Source organism: Dendrobates tinctorius, unplaced genomic scaffold (assembly GCF_039654945.1).
Source record: "Dendrobates tinctorius isolate UK_male_01 unplaced genomic scaffold, ASM3965494v1 ptg000098l, whole genome shotgun sequence".
In the NCBI taxonomy this organism is placed as follows: domain Eukaryota; kingdom Metazoa; phylum Chordata; class Amphibia; order Anura; family Dendrobatidae; genus Dendrobates; species Dendrobates tinctorius.
In genome coordinates this window covers 3,164,568-3,178,973 of record NW_027361766.1, presented here as the reverse complement: position 1 = coordinate 3,178,973, position 14,406 = coordinate 3,164,568, and the positions used below count along the sequence as shown (strand labels likewise).

Below are 14,406 nucleotides of genomic sequence, written 5' to 3'. Positions count from 1 at the left end.
GTGCACTGTGCATAGGCAAAAAGCAGCCAGTGGTGTAGGCGGGGTTACACAGAGCTCAGCATTCTGAGAACTAGTATAAATTCACAGCACACTTGTATTGAATTTACTGTCTGTACATTTCCCCGCTTAATTGTAAAGTGCTGCGGAATATGTTGGCGCTATATAAATAAAAATTATTATTATTACAGCAGATAAAATGGTGATTTTATTAAAACTGTAGCCCAGTAAGTGATAAATCACTGGAATCAGGATCTTTGCCCTACAACATGCAGCTGTCAGATGGGGCAGCAAAAACCTGGGGACAGATTCCCCTTGAACGTACTTTTTCAAACACTGAAGCGTAGGTTACATAAAACACTACCAGAATACAGAATTCCCATGCATACTGCTAGCATAGTGGCTCAGTACAGTCAGGTGACATGATGGACTTGTCACCAGGGTTATTGGCCATATTATGGAATAGTGGCTGCAGAGATGAATAAAGCCTTTCTCATCTCTGTTGAGGAGATATCATTAACTTTAACCCAACTTTACACGCCAAGTCCAAGAAGACTTTTCCAGAGATTCTTCACTGGGCATACACTTATCCCCCCCCGAATGACGTTTACCAATTATAAGCAGGTGTAATGCAAAGGAAATTAAAAAAAATACGCCCCCAGACGAAGAACATGCTTTCTCCTGTATCCTTTCTGCACCTACTGTACAGCAAATTTGCTAAACATCTTCAGGTTTCATCACTCAGCAGATAATGTAGGGGGAGGGGTGCAGGCAGCTTTACTGAGAGGAGAGATGCCGAAGTGCATATAATCACACTCAGTTCTGTTCTCCCCCCTCCAGCCACATTGACTGCCCTGAGATAATGGCTGTGCTACCTCCCCCACACATACCTGCCTTGAAATAAAGCTACAAGAGGTATGAAATCACACTTTGCTCTGCTCCATAATACACAATAAGTGCACAGATCAGTGCTAAGAGCAGGGCTGTCTATGATTACAGCTCACAGGAGATGGGGGCGTGTTCTTTTCACCCCTACAAGATGCCACCTGCTCATAATTGATCAACATCATACAGGGGAAGAAGTACACGACCCAAGAAAAGAAAAACCCTCTTGGATTTATCCTAAATTATTGGCCAAAATTTATTCCCTAATATCTCTACAACGGAGAGGAGAAATTAAAAAATAAATACTAGGTTTTATTCTGCTCTGTAGCCACTATTCCATGATGGGGGTCAGCTTACCATGCTAATACTGGTGAAAGGTCCTCTTTAAATGAAAGATCAAGTCAATCATAAATGTACTAATACAGAAAATAATGAACAAGAACTATCCTAATGCCTCCTTTTCATTCAGAAATTAGTGGGATTAGATAACCACAAGACTTTCCACAGTAGCTCATTGCACAGAATGTTTCAGATCCTCATAAGGGATTGATACATTACACATTTGGTATGATTCAATCACATATTAGATATTTTACTGTTTAGGCCATGCTTTAAACTAGTACAATACACTGTCATGGGCAAAACATTACTAATCACAGGGAATAAAAACATTTCAATATACGGTACCTTCCCTCACAGGGAGCTTATAGCAATATCAGGAGTGTATTATCTTTTCTTATCTGTCCCAAGTTGGAAGATTGATAAAACACATGATGTTCATTAGATTTTATTTAATTCCTTTGCTAGTCTAAAATTAAAAAAGACTAAACAGCTATTTACAGGACTCCTGTATGAGAAGAACCAACTTCTACCTAAGACCCTGGATCCTTTGTGAATGGGTAGCAATAAAGATTTAGGTCAGTCTTTAAACTTCAAAAAGGTATAGAACAAAAAAGACAAAATAAAAGATAAACAAATCTATCACTAAAGCATTGATGACACTATAGGAAGGAATTTATTGTCTTTTTGTTGCAGACATCAGCACAATAGACCTAACTGTTTGTAGACTGCTGGTGGGGAGATGACAATCAGGGTCGTGTAATAAGGTCATGTAATACTCTTTCCATGAGTTAATTGGAGCCTCTAAGAAAGTCTGTTCAAACAAACCGCTTTGTTGTCCGGGTAATGGGCTTCTGACAAAGGTGGACATATGTCTTCACAGTGCCTGGTGGAGTCAAAGGAAGGATTCCCTGTGGTCCAGTTAGGGTGCATTCACACTGGCTGACTGTTAAAATGACCAAAGGTCGACTACATGAAAACTGATCGCAGTCAGTGTATATTCACACATTGCGTTTTTTGTAGTTTTTTTCTGCACCAAAAACCAGCGTGGTGTCAGGATGCATATCCAGTTGAAGTTGCGCTGGCTGCAGTGAAAGCCCAGATACCAGGAGGAAATTAACGTTATTTCTCCCGGCAGCCCCCGGCTTTCAGTCATAGAGGTGCAGCTGCCTTCAGTTACCATAGTGAGCGGCACTGTCTGACAGGCCACATTGCAGTGTACCAGTGCAGAGCAGACTGTCAGTCAGAGCCGGGGTGTGGTTACAGCCTTCACTCAATTTGTACCGAGCGGTGACTATAGCCAACGGCGCCTCTATGACTGAAAGCTGGCGGCTGTCAGGGGAATAAAGTTCATTTCATCCTGGTAGCCGGGCTTTCAGTGTGGCGGCCGCACAACTTTTGAATGTTATTAACCTGCAGATTAACCCCATATCTACAATTTGGGACATGACAGGTTGCCTTTAAGACAGAGTCCATCATCTGTCCAAAGTTACATGGAGAAAACTTGACATAGAATCTCTGGTCATTGTTTCACTTACACAATGAACACTAACCAGAGAGCTAGTCATTTCTCAATATGACGATTGCCATGGGGAACGTACACAATACAGCACTATATACAGCGGACACCCTCTATTTAAGGACAGAAGTGTCCGTGCAAGAGCTACACCTCCAGATGTCACAAGCTGAACATGACCCATTTTACTCCGTTAACCAAGATATTATTATATACAGTATGAAAACATTTCAGGCCTGATTCACACTTGCGCTTTGGGCTTTGATTTAAAAAAAAATTCTGGGAGGGAAGATAGGAATAGCCAGATAGCGGCTTGGGCCTTGCATACATGCACACGTGTGTCTGTCTGTGTGTAGTAGTAAAGTAACCAATTTCAGGGGAGCTTGGCCAAGTCTGCCTCTACCTTCCCCCTCCACCCTCCATAAACTTCTATGAGCAACAACTCATCTCATATGCCTCAGCAATGTGAGAACCTGCACTCACTGAAGACAGATTCTACCTGTGAATTAAAAGAAAAAAAAAAAAAAAAACAATCCGGGAGGTAAAAGAAATAAAATTTTCTGATAAGACCTTCTGTAATATCGCTCATCTCCACTTATACTACTGATTTATGAAAAATAAAATGATGGCTACTTTTTAAACAGAATCTGTCACCAGGTTTCTGCTGCCTAATCTGAGAGCAGCATAATGTAGAGACAGACATCTCGATTACAGTAATATGTCACTTACTGAGCTGTTAGCTGTAGTTTTGATAAAATCAATGTATTATCAGCAGATTATCACTATAGGACTAGTGAACCTGCTGTCATGTAGTCCAGCCACACCCCCACCAGAGATTGGACGCTGTCTATGAAGTACACAGAAAGCTGCCAATCAGTGGTGTGGGTGGGGTTATACAGAGCTCAGCATTCAGAGAACTGGTAGATCTCCAACTGATAATACTGTGATTTTATCAAAACTGAAGAAAGAAGCCCAGTAAGTGACACATCATTGTAATCAGGGCCTCTGCCCCTACATCATGCTGCTCTCAGATGGATTAGCAAAAACTTTGAGACAGATTTATTTAACCTTGTAACCTTTGCAAGCAGTTGCTGCACACAAGTAGATACATATGGGTGTGGAAGGATTATGGTTGGCATCTTTACCATCTGGAAACAAAGTTTCGCTTTGATTTTGCTTTAATTCATCTTCTCCCATGCGATTGATTTCCTATCCAGCCGCCTGCACTGAACACTACACAGTACACTGCTGCCGCTATCTGCTACTTCATTCAGAATTGCCGGCGTTGTGTTTCAGACGCACTGCAGACATCAGGAGCTGGATATCACGAGGTGGTATTCTGACCCAAGAAATGGGTATAACCAGTAAATCAGTCATCCAAACCGAAAAGAAACAGAACTCAAAAGAGTCCCAAGCGCGGCATATATACCATGGTCAAGAAACTCCTCAGGTCCTGCAGCTTCAGAAACCCAAAACCTGTGGGAATTCACCATCCTGTATTATCTCAGTGACAAAAATGTAGCCCAGCTGCATCTGCTTTCCAGAGACAGCAGGGCTCACGTAGCCATGTATATGTACGGGGAGGACTGGAACAAGCAAACGGCAAGATGTGACGTTCCATGGTCCGCGAGATCCGTTACACCAAGTTCACACCATGAGTATTTCATGAGGTTTTTTTATCTGCTGGGTAGGGGATTCCTGAAATCTCACACTAGCGTTTATTCGACGCAGCGCACGGCGCCGCTAAGCCCCGCCACCTGCCGGCTCCCTGCCCGCCCTATCCGGTCATCGCCGCCTACTATCGCACATGGACGCTTGCGATCTGCTCACCCTATCTTTAGCATAGCGTGCGCAGATCATGCGCTGGCCGTGCGCTAGGATTTTGGCGTGCGCTGCGCACTTTTGAAGGTGCGCCTGTGCGCGCCGAACGCAGCATGTTGCATTTCGGCGCACCTTCAAAAGTGCGCAGCGCACGCCAAAATCCTACTAGCGCACGGCCAGCGCACGATCTGCGCACCCTATGCTAAAGATAGAGTGTGCAGATCGCAAGCGTCCATGTGCGATAGTAGGCGGCGATGACCGGATGGGGCAGGCAGGGAGCCGGCAGGGGGCGGGGCTTAGCGGTGCCGTGCGCTTCGTGGAATAAACGCTAGTGTGAAACTAGCCTCATGTAGCTTATTTTTCCCCTGCATATTTGAAGTAGAATTAAATCCGCGGCATGTCAATTCTTTCTGCAGGGTTTTACTCATTCTAAAGAATGGGGGTTAAATGCATTAAAAAAATGCATGGGGAAAAAAAAATTAGTTTTTCCTGCCAATACATCAGTTTTTCGCACAGATTTGTAGATTTTGGGGCTGCAAAATACTGAACATGTACACATACCAAAAAAAAAAAAAAAAACATGAGTTTTTGTTGGCATTTTCCGAGCTAAAACACAAGTAAAACCTACACGTAACTTGAACATAACAAAGCACTATGAAAACCAATTGCCAAAAAAGGTAAAGAAAACATGATAAACCGAAGAGACAAAAACACAATAAAAAAAAACTAAAAAAATGCAATGAAAACAGCAAGTAACCTATCGTAATTTAGTAAACTAGTGCACATTCAAAACCTCCCCTAATATCGGGAATAAGTGAGAAGGTAGCTTTAGTGGTGTCCGTCATACCCCAGACCTGGCATGACGTTGTGCTGGCGGGGTATATAACCTTTCACATTAGAACAGTGTTCAGGAGCTCCATCATGGGATCAACATGTGACAATGACCGACTGAAGAAATGGCTGATCCAAAGCATAGAAAAAAGGCAATTACATGGGGCTGCTGGAACGTCTACCCTCAGGATGTCATGGCTACATCACAAATCAGGCAAAGGGTCAGAATACCTGACCCCCAACTATTCCCGCTAAAATAAACAATGTACTGGGCACAGGGCCCAAGCATCCCTAGGAAGAAAGGACAACCATTTGTCAGGAGAAGGGGAGTGAAGACAAGGTTCCTGTGTAAAGGTCAGAGATTAGTGCAGGAGAAACCTGCCAGCAGAAGACAAGTTGTGTCAGGGTAAGGGTGCAGCAAACCAAGGGATTGTGCCAGTGCTCAGCTTTCTTGGTGTCCTGCGCAAAAATTTTGATAAGTTCTCCAGAAACATTTAGGTGTGGTTGTTACTATATTGCTTGTTACCCATTTATCCTAGAAAACTAGGAAACTAAAAATTGACTCAGAAGTTAAAGGGAATTTTTCAGCAGGTTTTTGCTATGTAATCTGATGTAGGGCTTAAAACACAGATTTGAGCGATGCGTCACTTAATCAGGCCGTGAGTTGTTGCTTACTTACAATGAAGATTTTATCACCTGGACATTATCACTGCTGGACTAGGTCTCACTTGTCCGACCACGCCCCCTCCTGTGATAAGCAGCTCACTGTCAATAGACAACATACATAGAAGGCTGTGCTGTGGGTAGGGCATGCTACAGCCAAGAACTCTGTGTCACAAAAATACATTGCTGGAATTAGGGTCTCTTTCCCTACATTATGCTGCTCTCAGATGAAGTAGCACAAACCTTATGACAACTTCCCTTTAAGTGAAAAAAAAAAAAAAAAAGAAATAAAGTCTTTCCATCCTTTATACATACTATTCCTTTTAAGTCCACTTGTTTTACAGTCAGCCTCCAGCCTCAATTATCTAGCCTTTAGATGGATGTTCCCGTGATATGCATTTATCACCTCTTTAATAATATATTTAAGATGATTTAATAATACTTAAATTTAATTTATCAATGCTACAGGTTCTCATTTACATTCCATTAATATTGGCTGAACCTGCCAACTATCTCAGGCCTCATTCAGATGTCATTTTTCTTACACGCAAAAGTCCAGACCAATTTTCATCCGTGTTTAGGATCCGAGTCTCATCAGCACTTCAGTTTTTCCATCATAGTTTCATCAGTGATATTTTCGTGTATTAAAAAAAAAAAAAAAATTCAAAAAAAAAAAAAAAATGGTAAAGCTTCCCAGCCTATTAAAATCGCAGAAAAACACACACGTGAACTAGCCCATTCATCTACACTGGTCAGTGTGTACTCCGTGCGCTAAACATTTTTTTTTTACACAGAACAAGAATCAAAGATACTGCGGTATCACGGGTACAGCTGCCTCCCGACAGAGGAGGAAGGATAGGGCATGTTAAATTACAATGCCCAATCCTTCTGTCCCATGATATAAAAGCCGCCTCCAAAAAGGTCTCACAGCAACTTATATCCTTTTCCCCATACAAATCACATGCATGCTCGGTGGACCTGAGCACGCTTGTATATGAGGGGTTTGGAAGGTATAGTCTTTGGTTCACTTGATGTGTCATGTTTTAAACTAAATGTTTTGGATACTTCCTGGCACTTGGCTTTAACAAAACATAAATTAATACAGTAATGTGCAGCTTACATGCACTTGCGCAGCGGAAACTCATATTTTTTTATACCTGCGGAATTTCCGCATCTAATGCAATACCGCGCCGGAGGACAGTTTACGCCGAGTAAAAACAAAGCGCAGTGGGCAGGAGATTTCTATAATTGCCATCCACTTGCTGGAGCTGTAAGAGGCTGATAGAGTGAAAATAGGTTTTGTCAAAAACTCACCAAAAAAGCTTCATTGGCACACCGCCTTATAGAGTACAGTAACCTGTCAGCCAGTCCATTCTTACAGTGCAGCAACCAGGTTGCGATGGGTGTCACCACCTGAAGAAGCTCTGCTCCACGGACATGTCGAGCTCTACCCGCCACCCTTTCTCCCTGAAGAAGCTCTGCTCCACGGACAAGTCGAGCTCTACCCGCCACCCTTTCTCCCTGAAGAAGCTCTGCTCCACGGACACGTCGAGCTCTACCCGCCACCCTTTCTCCCTGAAGAAGCTCTGCTCCACGGACACGTCGAGCTCTACCCGCCACCCTTTCTCCCTGAAGAAGCTCTGCTCCACGGACACGTCGAGCTCTACCCGCCACCCTTTCTCCCTGAAGAAGCTCTGCTCCACGGACACGTCGAGCTCTACCCGCCACCCTTTCTCCCTGAAGAAGCTCTGCTCCACGGACACGTCGAGCTCTACCCGCCACCCTTTCTCCCTGAAGAAGCTCTGCTCCACGGACACGTCGAGCTCTACCCGCCACCCTTTCTCCCTGAAGAAGCTCTGCTCCACGGACATGTCGAGCTCTACCCGCCACCCTTTCTCCCTGAAGAAGCTCTGCTCCACGGACATGTCGAGCTCTACCCGCCACCCTTTCTCCCTGAAGAAGCTCTGCTCCACGGACATGTCGAGCTCTACCCGCCACCCTTTCTCCCTGAAGAAGCTCTGCTCCACGGACATGTCGAGCTCTACCCGCCACCCTTTCTCCCTGAAGAAGCTCTGCTCCACGGACATGTCGAGCTCTACCCGCCACCCTTTCTCCCTGAAGAAGCTCTGCTCCACGGACATGTCGAGCTCTACCCGCCACCCTTTCTCCCTGAAGAAGCTCTGCTCCACGGACATGTCGAGCTCTACCCGCCACCCTTTCTCCCTGAAGAAGCTCTGCTCCACGGACATGTCGAGCTCTACCCGCCACCCTTTCTCCCTGAAGAAGCTCTGCTCCACGGACATGTCGAGCTCTACCCGCCACCCTTTCTCCCTGAAGAAGCTCTGCTCCACGGACATGTCGAGCTCTACCCGCCACCCTTTCTCCCTGAAGAAGCTCTGCTCCACGGACATGTCGAGCTCTACCCGCCACCCTTTCTCCCTGAAGAAGCTCTGCTCCACGGACATGTCGAGCTCTACCCGCCACCCTTTCTCCCTGAAGAAGCTCTGCTCCACGGACATGTCGAGCTCTACCCGCCACCCTTTCTCCCTGAAGAAGCTCTGCTCCACGGACATGTCGAGCTCTACCCGCCACCCTTTCTCCCTGAAGAAGCTCTGTTTCACGGACATGTCGAGCTCTACCCGCCACCCTTTCTCCCTGAAGAAGCTCTGCTCCACGGACATGTCGAGCTCTACCCGCCACCCTTTCTCCCTGAAGAAGCTCTGTTTCACGGACATGTCGAGCTCTACCCGCCACCCTTTCTCCCTGAAGAAGCTCTGTTTCACGGACATGTCGAGCTCTACCCGCCACCCTTTCTCCCTGAAGAAGCTCTGTTTCACGGACATGTCGAGCTCTACCCGCCACCCTTTCTCCCTGAAGAAGCTCTGTTTCACGGACATGTCGAGCTCTACCCGCCACCCTTTCTCCCTGAAGAAGCTCTGTTTCACGGACATGTCGAGCTCTACCCGCCACCCTTTCTCCCTGAAGAAGCTCTGTTTCACGGACATGTCGAGCTCTACCCGCCACCCTTTCTCCCTGAAGAAGCTCTGTTTCACGGACATGTCGAGCTCTACCCGCCACCCTTTCTCCCTGAAGAAGCTCTGTTTCACGGACATGTCGAGCTCTACCCGCCACCCTTTCTCCCTGAAGAAGCTTTGTTTCACGGACATGTCGAGCTCTACCCGCCACCCTTTCTCCCTGAAGAAGCTTTGTTTCACGGACATGGTGAGCTCTACCCGCCACCCTTTCTCCCTGAAGAAGCTTTGTTTCACGGACATGTCGAGCTCTACCCGCCACCCTTTCTCCCTGAAGAAGCTTTGTTTCACGGACATGTCGAGCTCTACCCGCCACCCTTTCTCCCTGAAGCAGCTTTGTTTCACGGACATGTCGAGCTCTACCCGCCACCCTTTCTCCCTGAAGAAGCTTTGTTTCACGGACATGTCGAGCTCTACCCGCCACCCTTTCTCCCTGAAGAAGCTTTGTTTCACGGACATGTCGAGCTCTACCCGCCACCCTTTCTCCCTGAAGAAGCTTTGTTTCACGGACATGTCGAGCTCTACCCGCCACCCTTTCTCCCTGAAGAAGCTTTGTTTCACGGACATGTCGAGCTCTACCCGCCACCCTTTCTCCCTGAAGAAGCTTTGTTTCACGGACATGTCGAGCTCTACCCGCCACCCTTTCTCCCTGAAGAAGCTTTGTTTCACGGACATGGTGAGCTCTACCCGCCACCCTTTCTCCCTGAAGAAGCTTTGTTTCACTGACATGGTGAGCTCTACCCGCCACCCTTTCTCCCTTAAGAAGCTTTGTTTCACTGACATGGTGAGCTCTACCCGCCACCCTTTCTCCCTGAAGAAGCTTTATTCCATGGAGATGGTGAGCTCTACCCGCCACCCTCTCTCCCTGAAGGTTTACTAGAGGTCGTATTGAGAGGTAGATTGCGTTTCGGTAAAGAAACCTGATAAACCCGATAGTAGAAGAGGACTTCAGTGGATGGATTTTATTTTGGAACAAATGTTTTTAATTCATAAAATAAGGGTAGTGAGCAGCAGTTTGAAACTAGAAAAAGTGTCATTACAACCATCAGGCTTCTTGATACAGGAGCTGACAAGGTCCTTCCACTACAGTAAGATGTCGGGAGAAGCTTCTGAGGCAATGTGTACAAGTGGGACACTACTAGGTAATAAAGGCCTAGTGTGAAATCCTCCGCACACTCGGACATCCCTCTAGAAATCAGGGCGTTACAGGACAGATCACTGTCTACACTAAATGTTATCTTCCCTGGTATTCTGCAGACATGGCCAGCTATACATATGTACATATGCTCCCTGATACTGCCAGATTTCACAACAACACACATACGTCACACCGGCAGATCTAGTACAACCCGACCAACGAGTTCTGGGGCCAACACAGGAATGCGAAGAGCTCTCGTCTGACAGTCAGGGGCAAAGGTCATATAGCGCCAAAAATATGACATGGATTTACAAAACCCCCTTTATAGGTGACACTATACTGGGAGCCTTATCTACGTATCTGATTAGACTGCCTGAATTCTGCCCTGGATTTTAGGTGCAGAACTTCTCACGATGTGGAGCCTCCAATACCGAGGAGTGGGAGCCATTTCTTCTCACTCTCCTTCTGGTGGAGAGGAGGCTGTCCTACTACACATCAGTATGCCAAGAAGAACGTCACACATGATGATATCTCCACACGAGCATGGAGAGCTAGAAGTGTCAGGCACTGGTTACAGATTGGGCCTGAATGTCTAGCAGCTGATGCTTAGGAGATAAGGAGGACAAACATTTATTTCAACGGGGTTTGAAAAATATCCCGATGACGAAAATTATAAGACAGGAACATTGTTATTTACCAAGCTTTTCCTTTAGAATCAGTAAATGGGACAACTTTCCAGGAGACCCCGGAAATTGAAGCATTGCTTCCGATTATGGTCAGGTCTCATTTATGGTTAAATTCATCTTTGTATGACTATATCCCCCACAATTACCTGCCCATAAGATTATAGGGTTTTGTATAATACTGGGCATCTTCATTTTGCTGCTCATAATGTCAGAACTACCAGACTAAGTGTTGGTGGTAAAAGCTGGCATCAGGCATACGTCTTTAGAGTCTCAACTAGAAGGAATTACTTGTGGTTGTCACCCAGAACGATAGTACAAGGACCTGGAATGCCAGGTTTCATGGTTTGATGACAGGAAATTACTATAATCCAATGTTGACTTCAGTAGTTCCAAACTAAGGGACTGAAAAGTTCAACAAATGAACCACCAGGCAAAACAGGTTCTTCCGTCCTGTGAGCGGTATAAAGAGTTAAAAAGATTAATAACCACCAAATAGGACTGTAATAGGGACACCCTAAACGGCAGCCACCAGATTATAGAAATCTAGGAGTAGTGGGGAAATGGTTTACGTGCTCCTTTCTGGAGACCTGTAGAGGTTTAACTCATGGATGATGCTCGAAAAGAAATATATGTCTGAAGACTACAAAGAGACTTTGGCCTTCAAGCTGAGGCTAGACGGTGGCACTGTCCACAACGTTTGTCACGTGGCCAAAGCCGCTAGGTGTCGCTGCTACATCACAGCGCAAAACAAGCGAATGGGGTCAAATTGCAACCCAGAAGGTACTGCCACCACAACAGGCAAGTCACCATAAATCCCACCCGATCGGATTTGTGTGTGACTTGCTTGTTGCAGCACCCTCCAATGACCTCAAGACCCCATTACCTTGCGTTGCGATGTGGCAAGTCATGAAACAACTACGTCGCCACGTAGCCCAAGCCGTAAGTTTTATCCATCGTGACTTATATATAGATTCCATTATGGAATATCAGCAATTTAATCATGAACTTCAGAGCGGACGCTACTGTGGAATGAACAGGTTTACACCCCTCAATAAATCACCAGGGTAAGTCTCCCACGCACAGGAAAGTCACTGGTGGGACTACAGATCTATGACTATTTCACGGAGTAACAGCTGCACTCTGAAATGCTGTCATATATAGCGCTATAATACGCACACATTGAAGATATGACATTGGAACTGCATTACTGCTACAGAAACACGTTACACATAAAGGTGCGCCTTGTCACTGCTGGTGGGCTCTCACGAGTTGGCGCTAATTCATTTTTCACACGCTTTCTAGGGCAGCAACGCCGTCCCGACATCACGCTTTCAACGTCTGCACACTATAGCGCTTCAGAGTGCAGCCGTTTTCTCTCCGCTGTGTAGACTTGGTCGTCTCAGCTTGTACCTGATCACACTTGGCTTGTTCTGTTTGGAGGTGCCGGTCATTTGACAGAGCAGACAGAATTAGAAGACGTCGCTTCCAATATGGAATCGCTGACAGCTACGTCTCCGTGGAAGAATAAATGTGGTTAAATAATTGTTACTGACCCGAAAAGTGGAAAACAGTGAGCATTCGTATCAGCCAGAAACATAAGCCGCCCAGAACGCCGGCCCTGGGCTCGGTGCCCGCACACTACCTCAGCCTCCAGAAGAAGCCGCACAAGGCACTTACCAGGCTTGACGGTCTTCAGACGGATGGGTTCCCTGAAGTGTCTGATCACTGCCAGGGTGTCACGGTGTGTAAGGCCGCTGACGGGCGTCCCGTTCACTTCCAGCAGTACATCCCCTTGGCCGGGTACCTTGCCCGCAATGTAGCTCGCAGCATCCTCTCGGAGGCGGCCCAGGTAGGGGAACTCTCCGAGCTCAGCGCCCCCGCGGACCTCCAGGAGGGCAGTGGGGTCTCCCCCCAGCCCCGAGAACCCGCACTCCTGCACTTTGCTCAGCCAGTGCTTCTTTTTCTTCAGCGTTTTGGACATGGTGCCGCATGCGGGAGACGGGCGCTAATCCCCCCACTCAACAGTTGGGATAACAGTGCCAGCTGCGCCCCAAGAAAGACTACAACATGGAGACGGGGAAACGAAGAAAATCTGATGTGCACAGACGCCAAAGGGATACCTGCCTACTGAACAGCTGGCATCAGCATGTGCCCGAGCCCAGCCACAACTGGCACCACAGCTGCGCCCATCCGCCAGGAGCGCTGCACAGTGTGCACAGGGCACTATCCCAGGGAAACCGCTGGATGACAGCACAAGAGAAAGGATGCAGGAAAAGAGAGAAATTATATATATATAATGGCTGGGGGGAAACAGCACATTAACCCTTACATGCCCAGCAGCGAGCCACCAGATCACCGACTCTTAACCCATTAATGGCCACCACACCAGGAACTTTCCCTGTGATGGGGGGGACACAGGTGGGGGAGACCCCGGCCCAGCCCGTCCTCCTCCGCAGCACAGCTCTGCTAGCGGGGGGCTCTCAGCTGACAAGCTGGAAAGTTCTGCAGGAGAAGTTCGCCTGGGACGGGGCGCAGAGGGGGTGTGCCAGGAAGCAGCCTGTCACTGGGGTCCGTGCACATGGAAGCTGTCCCTGTTGAATGCGGGGGAGGAGCGGGAACCTCTCTCACATAAGCGGGTGTCACCCTCCGCTGCTGGTCCAGCTGTATCCCACCGCTCCACGTCCGGATGCTGCCTCGGCGGAGACTAACAAGGGACTGCGAGCTAGAGAGGGTGCGCAACTCAGCGCGGGCTACACCACGCCCATATTCCACCGTAGCCCCGCCTTTCTGTAAACACCGTCCGTGCAAAGCTTCAGAGACCACGCCCACATTCCACCATATGGCACGCCCACTTCAGATAGACGCCCTCTTCAGCGTGACGTTAACGTCTTCAAGTTTTTCGAGGGTTGTAAACGTCGCCGGAGGAGGCGTGGTTACCGTCTGACACCGCCCTCCTCCAAGAAGCGAACCAGTAGCTGAGCGCTGTTGTGCAGCTGGCCACTCTGCTCCGCCTCCTTGGGGATCCTGCGGTTGCCTAGCAGATGTACTCCTGTAGGGGGCGCGGCGAGTGGCCGCTGTGCACAGTGCACTGAGGCCACGCTACGGACGGCGGTGGCGCTTTCCTCGGCGCAGTGTGAGCGCTTATTGCGGCGACCTCGGCACTGGCCTGCACACGGCAGCTGGACGTGCAAGAGACTGCGCCAGGCGCCCCCTGCTGCCAGCCTGAGGGATGTGCTGGGTGCCAAACACTTGGGGAAGGTTAACCCTCGCCTGACCAGGTCGGGAAGCAGAAAGCAAACCCCAACCTGGATCATGACAGTTACATCACAGAGAGCAGCCATCTCGGTGACACGTCTCCCATCAACTACGCGGCCATTAGCGTCCTTACCAATACTTGTTTTTTTAATATTATCACTTTTTGAGTTTTTATGTTTTGGGGTGTATTTAAATTCTAGAATTAGAGGTTTTTAAAGAATACCAATTTATATATTTTTTATT

General features: G+C 47.4%; 1 protein-coding gene across 3 annotated transcripts in view; it reads right to left on the bottom strand.

The window, feature by feature from the left end:
• The window catches only part of MAGI3 (membrane associated guanylate kinase, WW and PDZ domain containing 3), a 414,340-nt gene extending 400,694 nt beyond the window's left edge, over positions 1-13,646 (bottom strand). Inside the window, exon 1 of one of the 3 annotated variants that reach the window (XM_073587058.1) lies at positions 12,586-13,646. In XM_073587058.1, coding sequence (XP_073443159.1) covers positions 12,586-12,889 — 304 coding nt within the window. In that variant the 5' untranslated portion in view covers positions 12,890-13,646. The remainder of the gene's footprint in view (positions 1-12,585) is intronic. The other 2 variants (XM_073587056.1, XM_073587057.1) reach the window with 2 other exon arrangements.
• Positions 13,647-14,406: the final 760 nt, after the last annotated feature.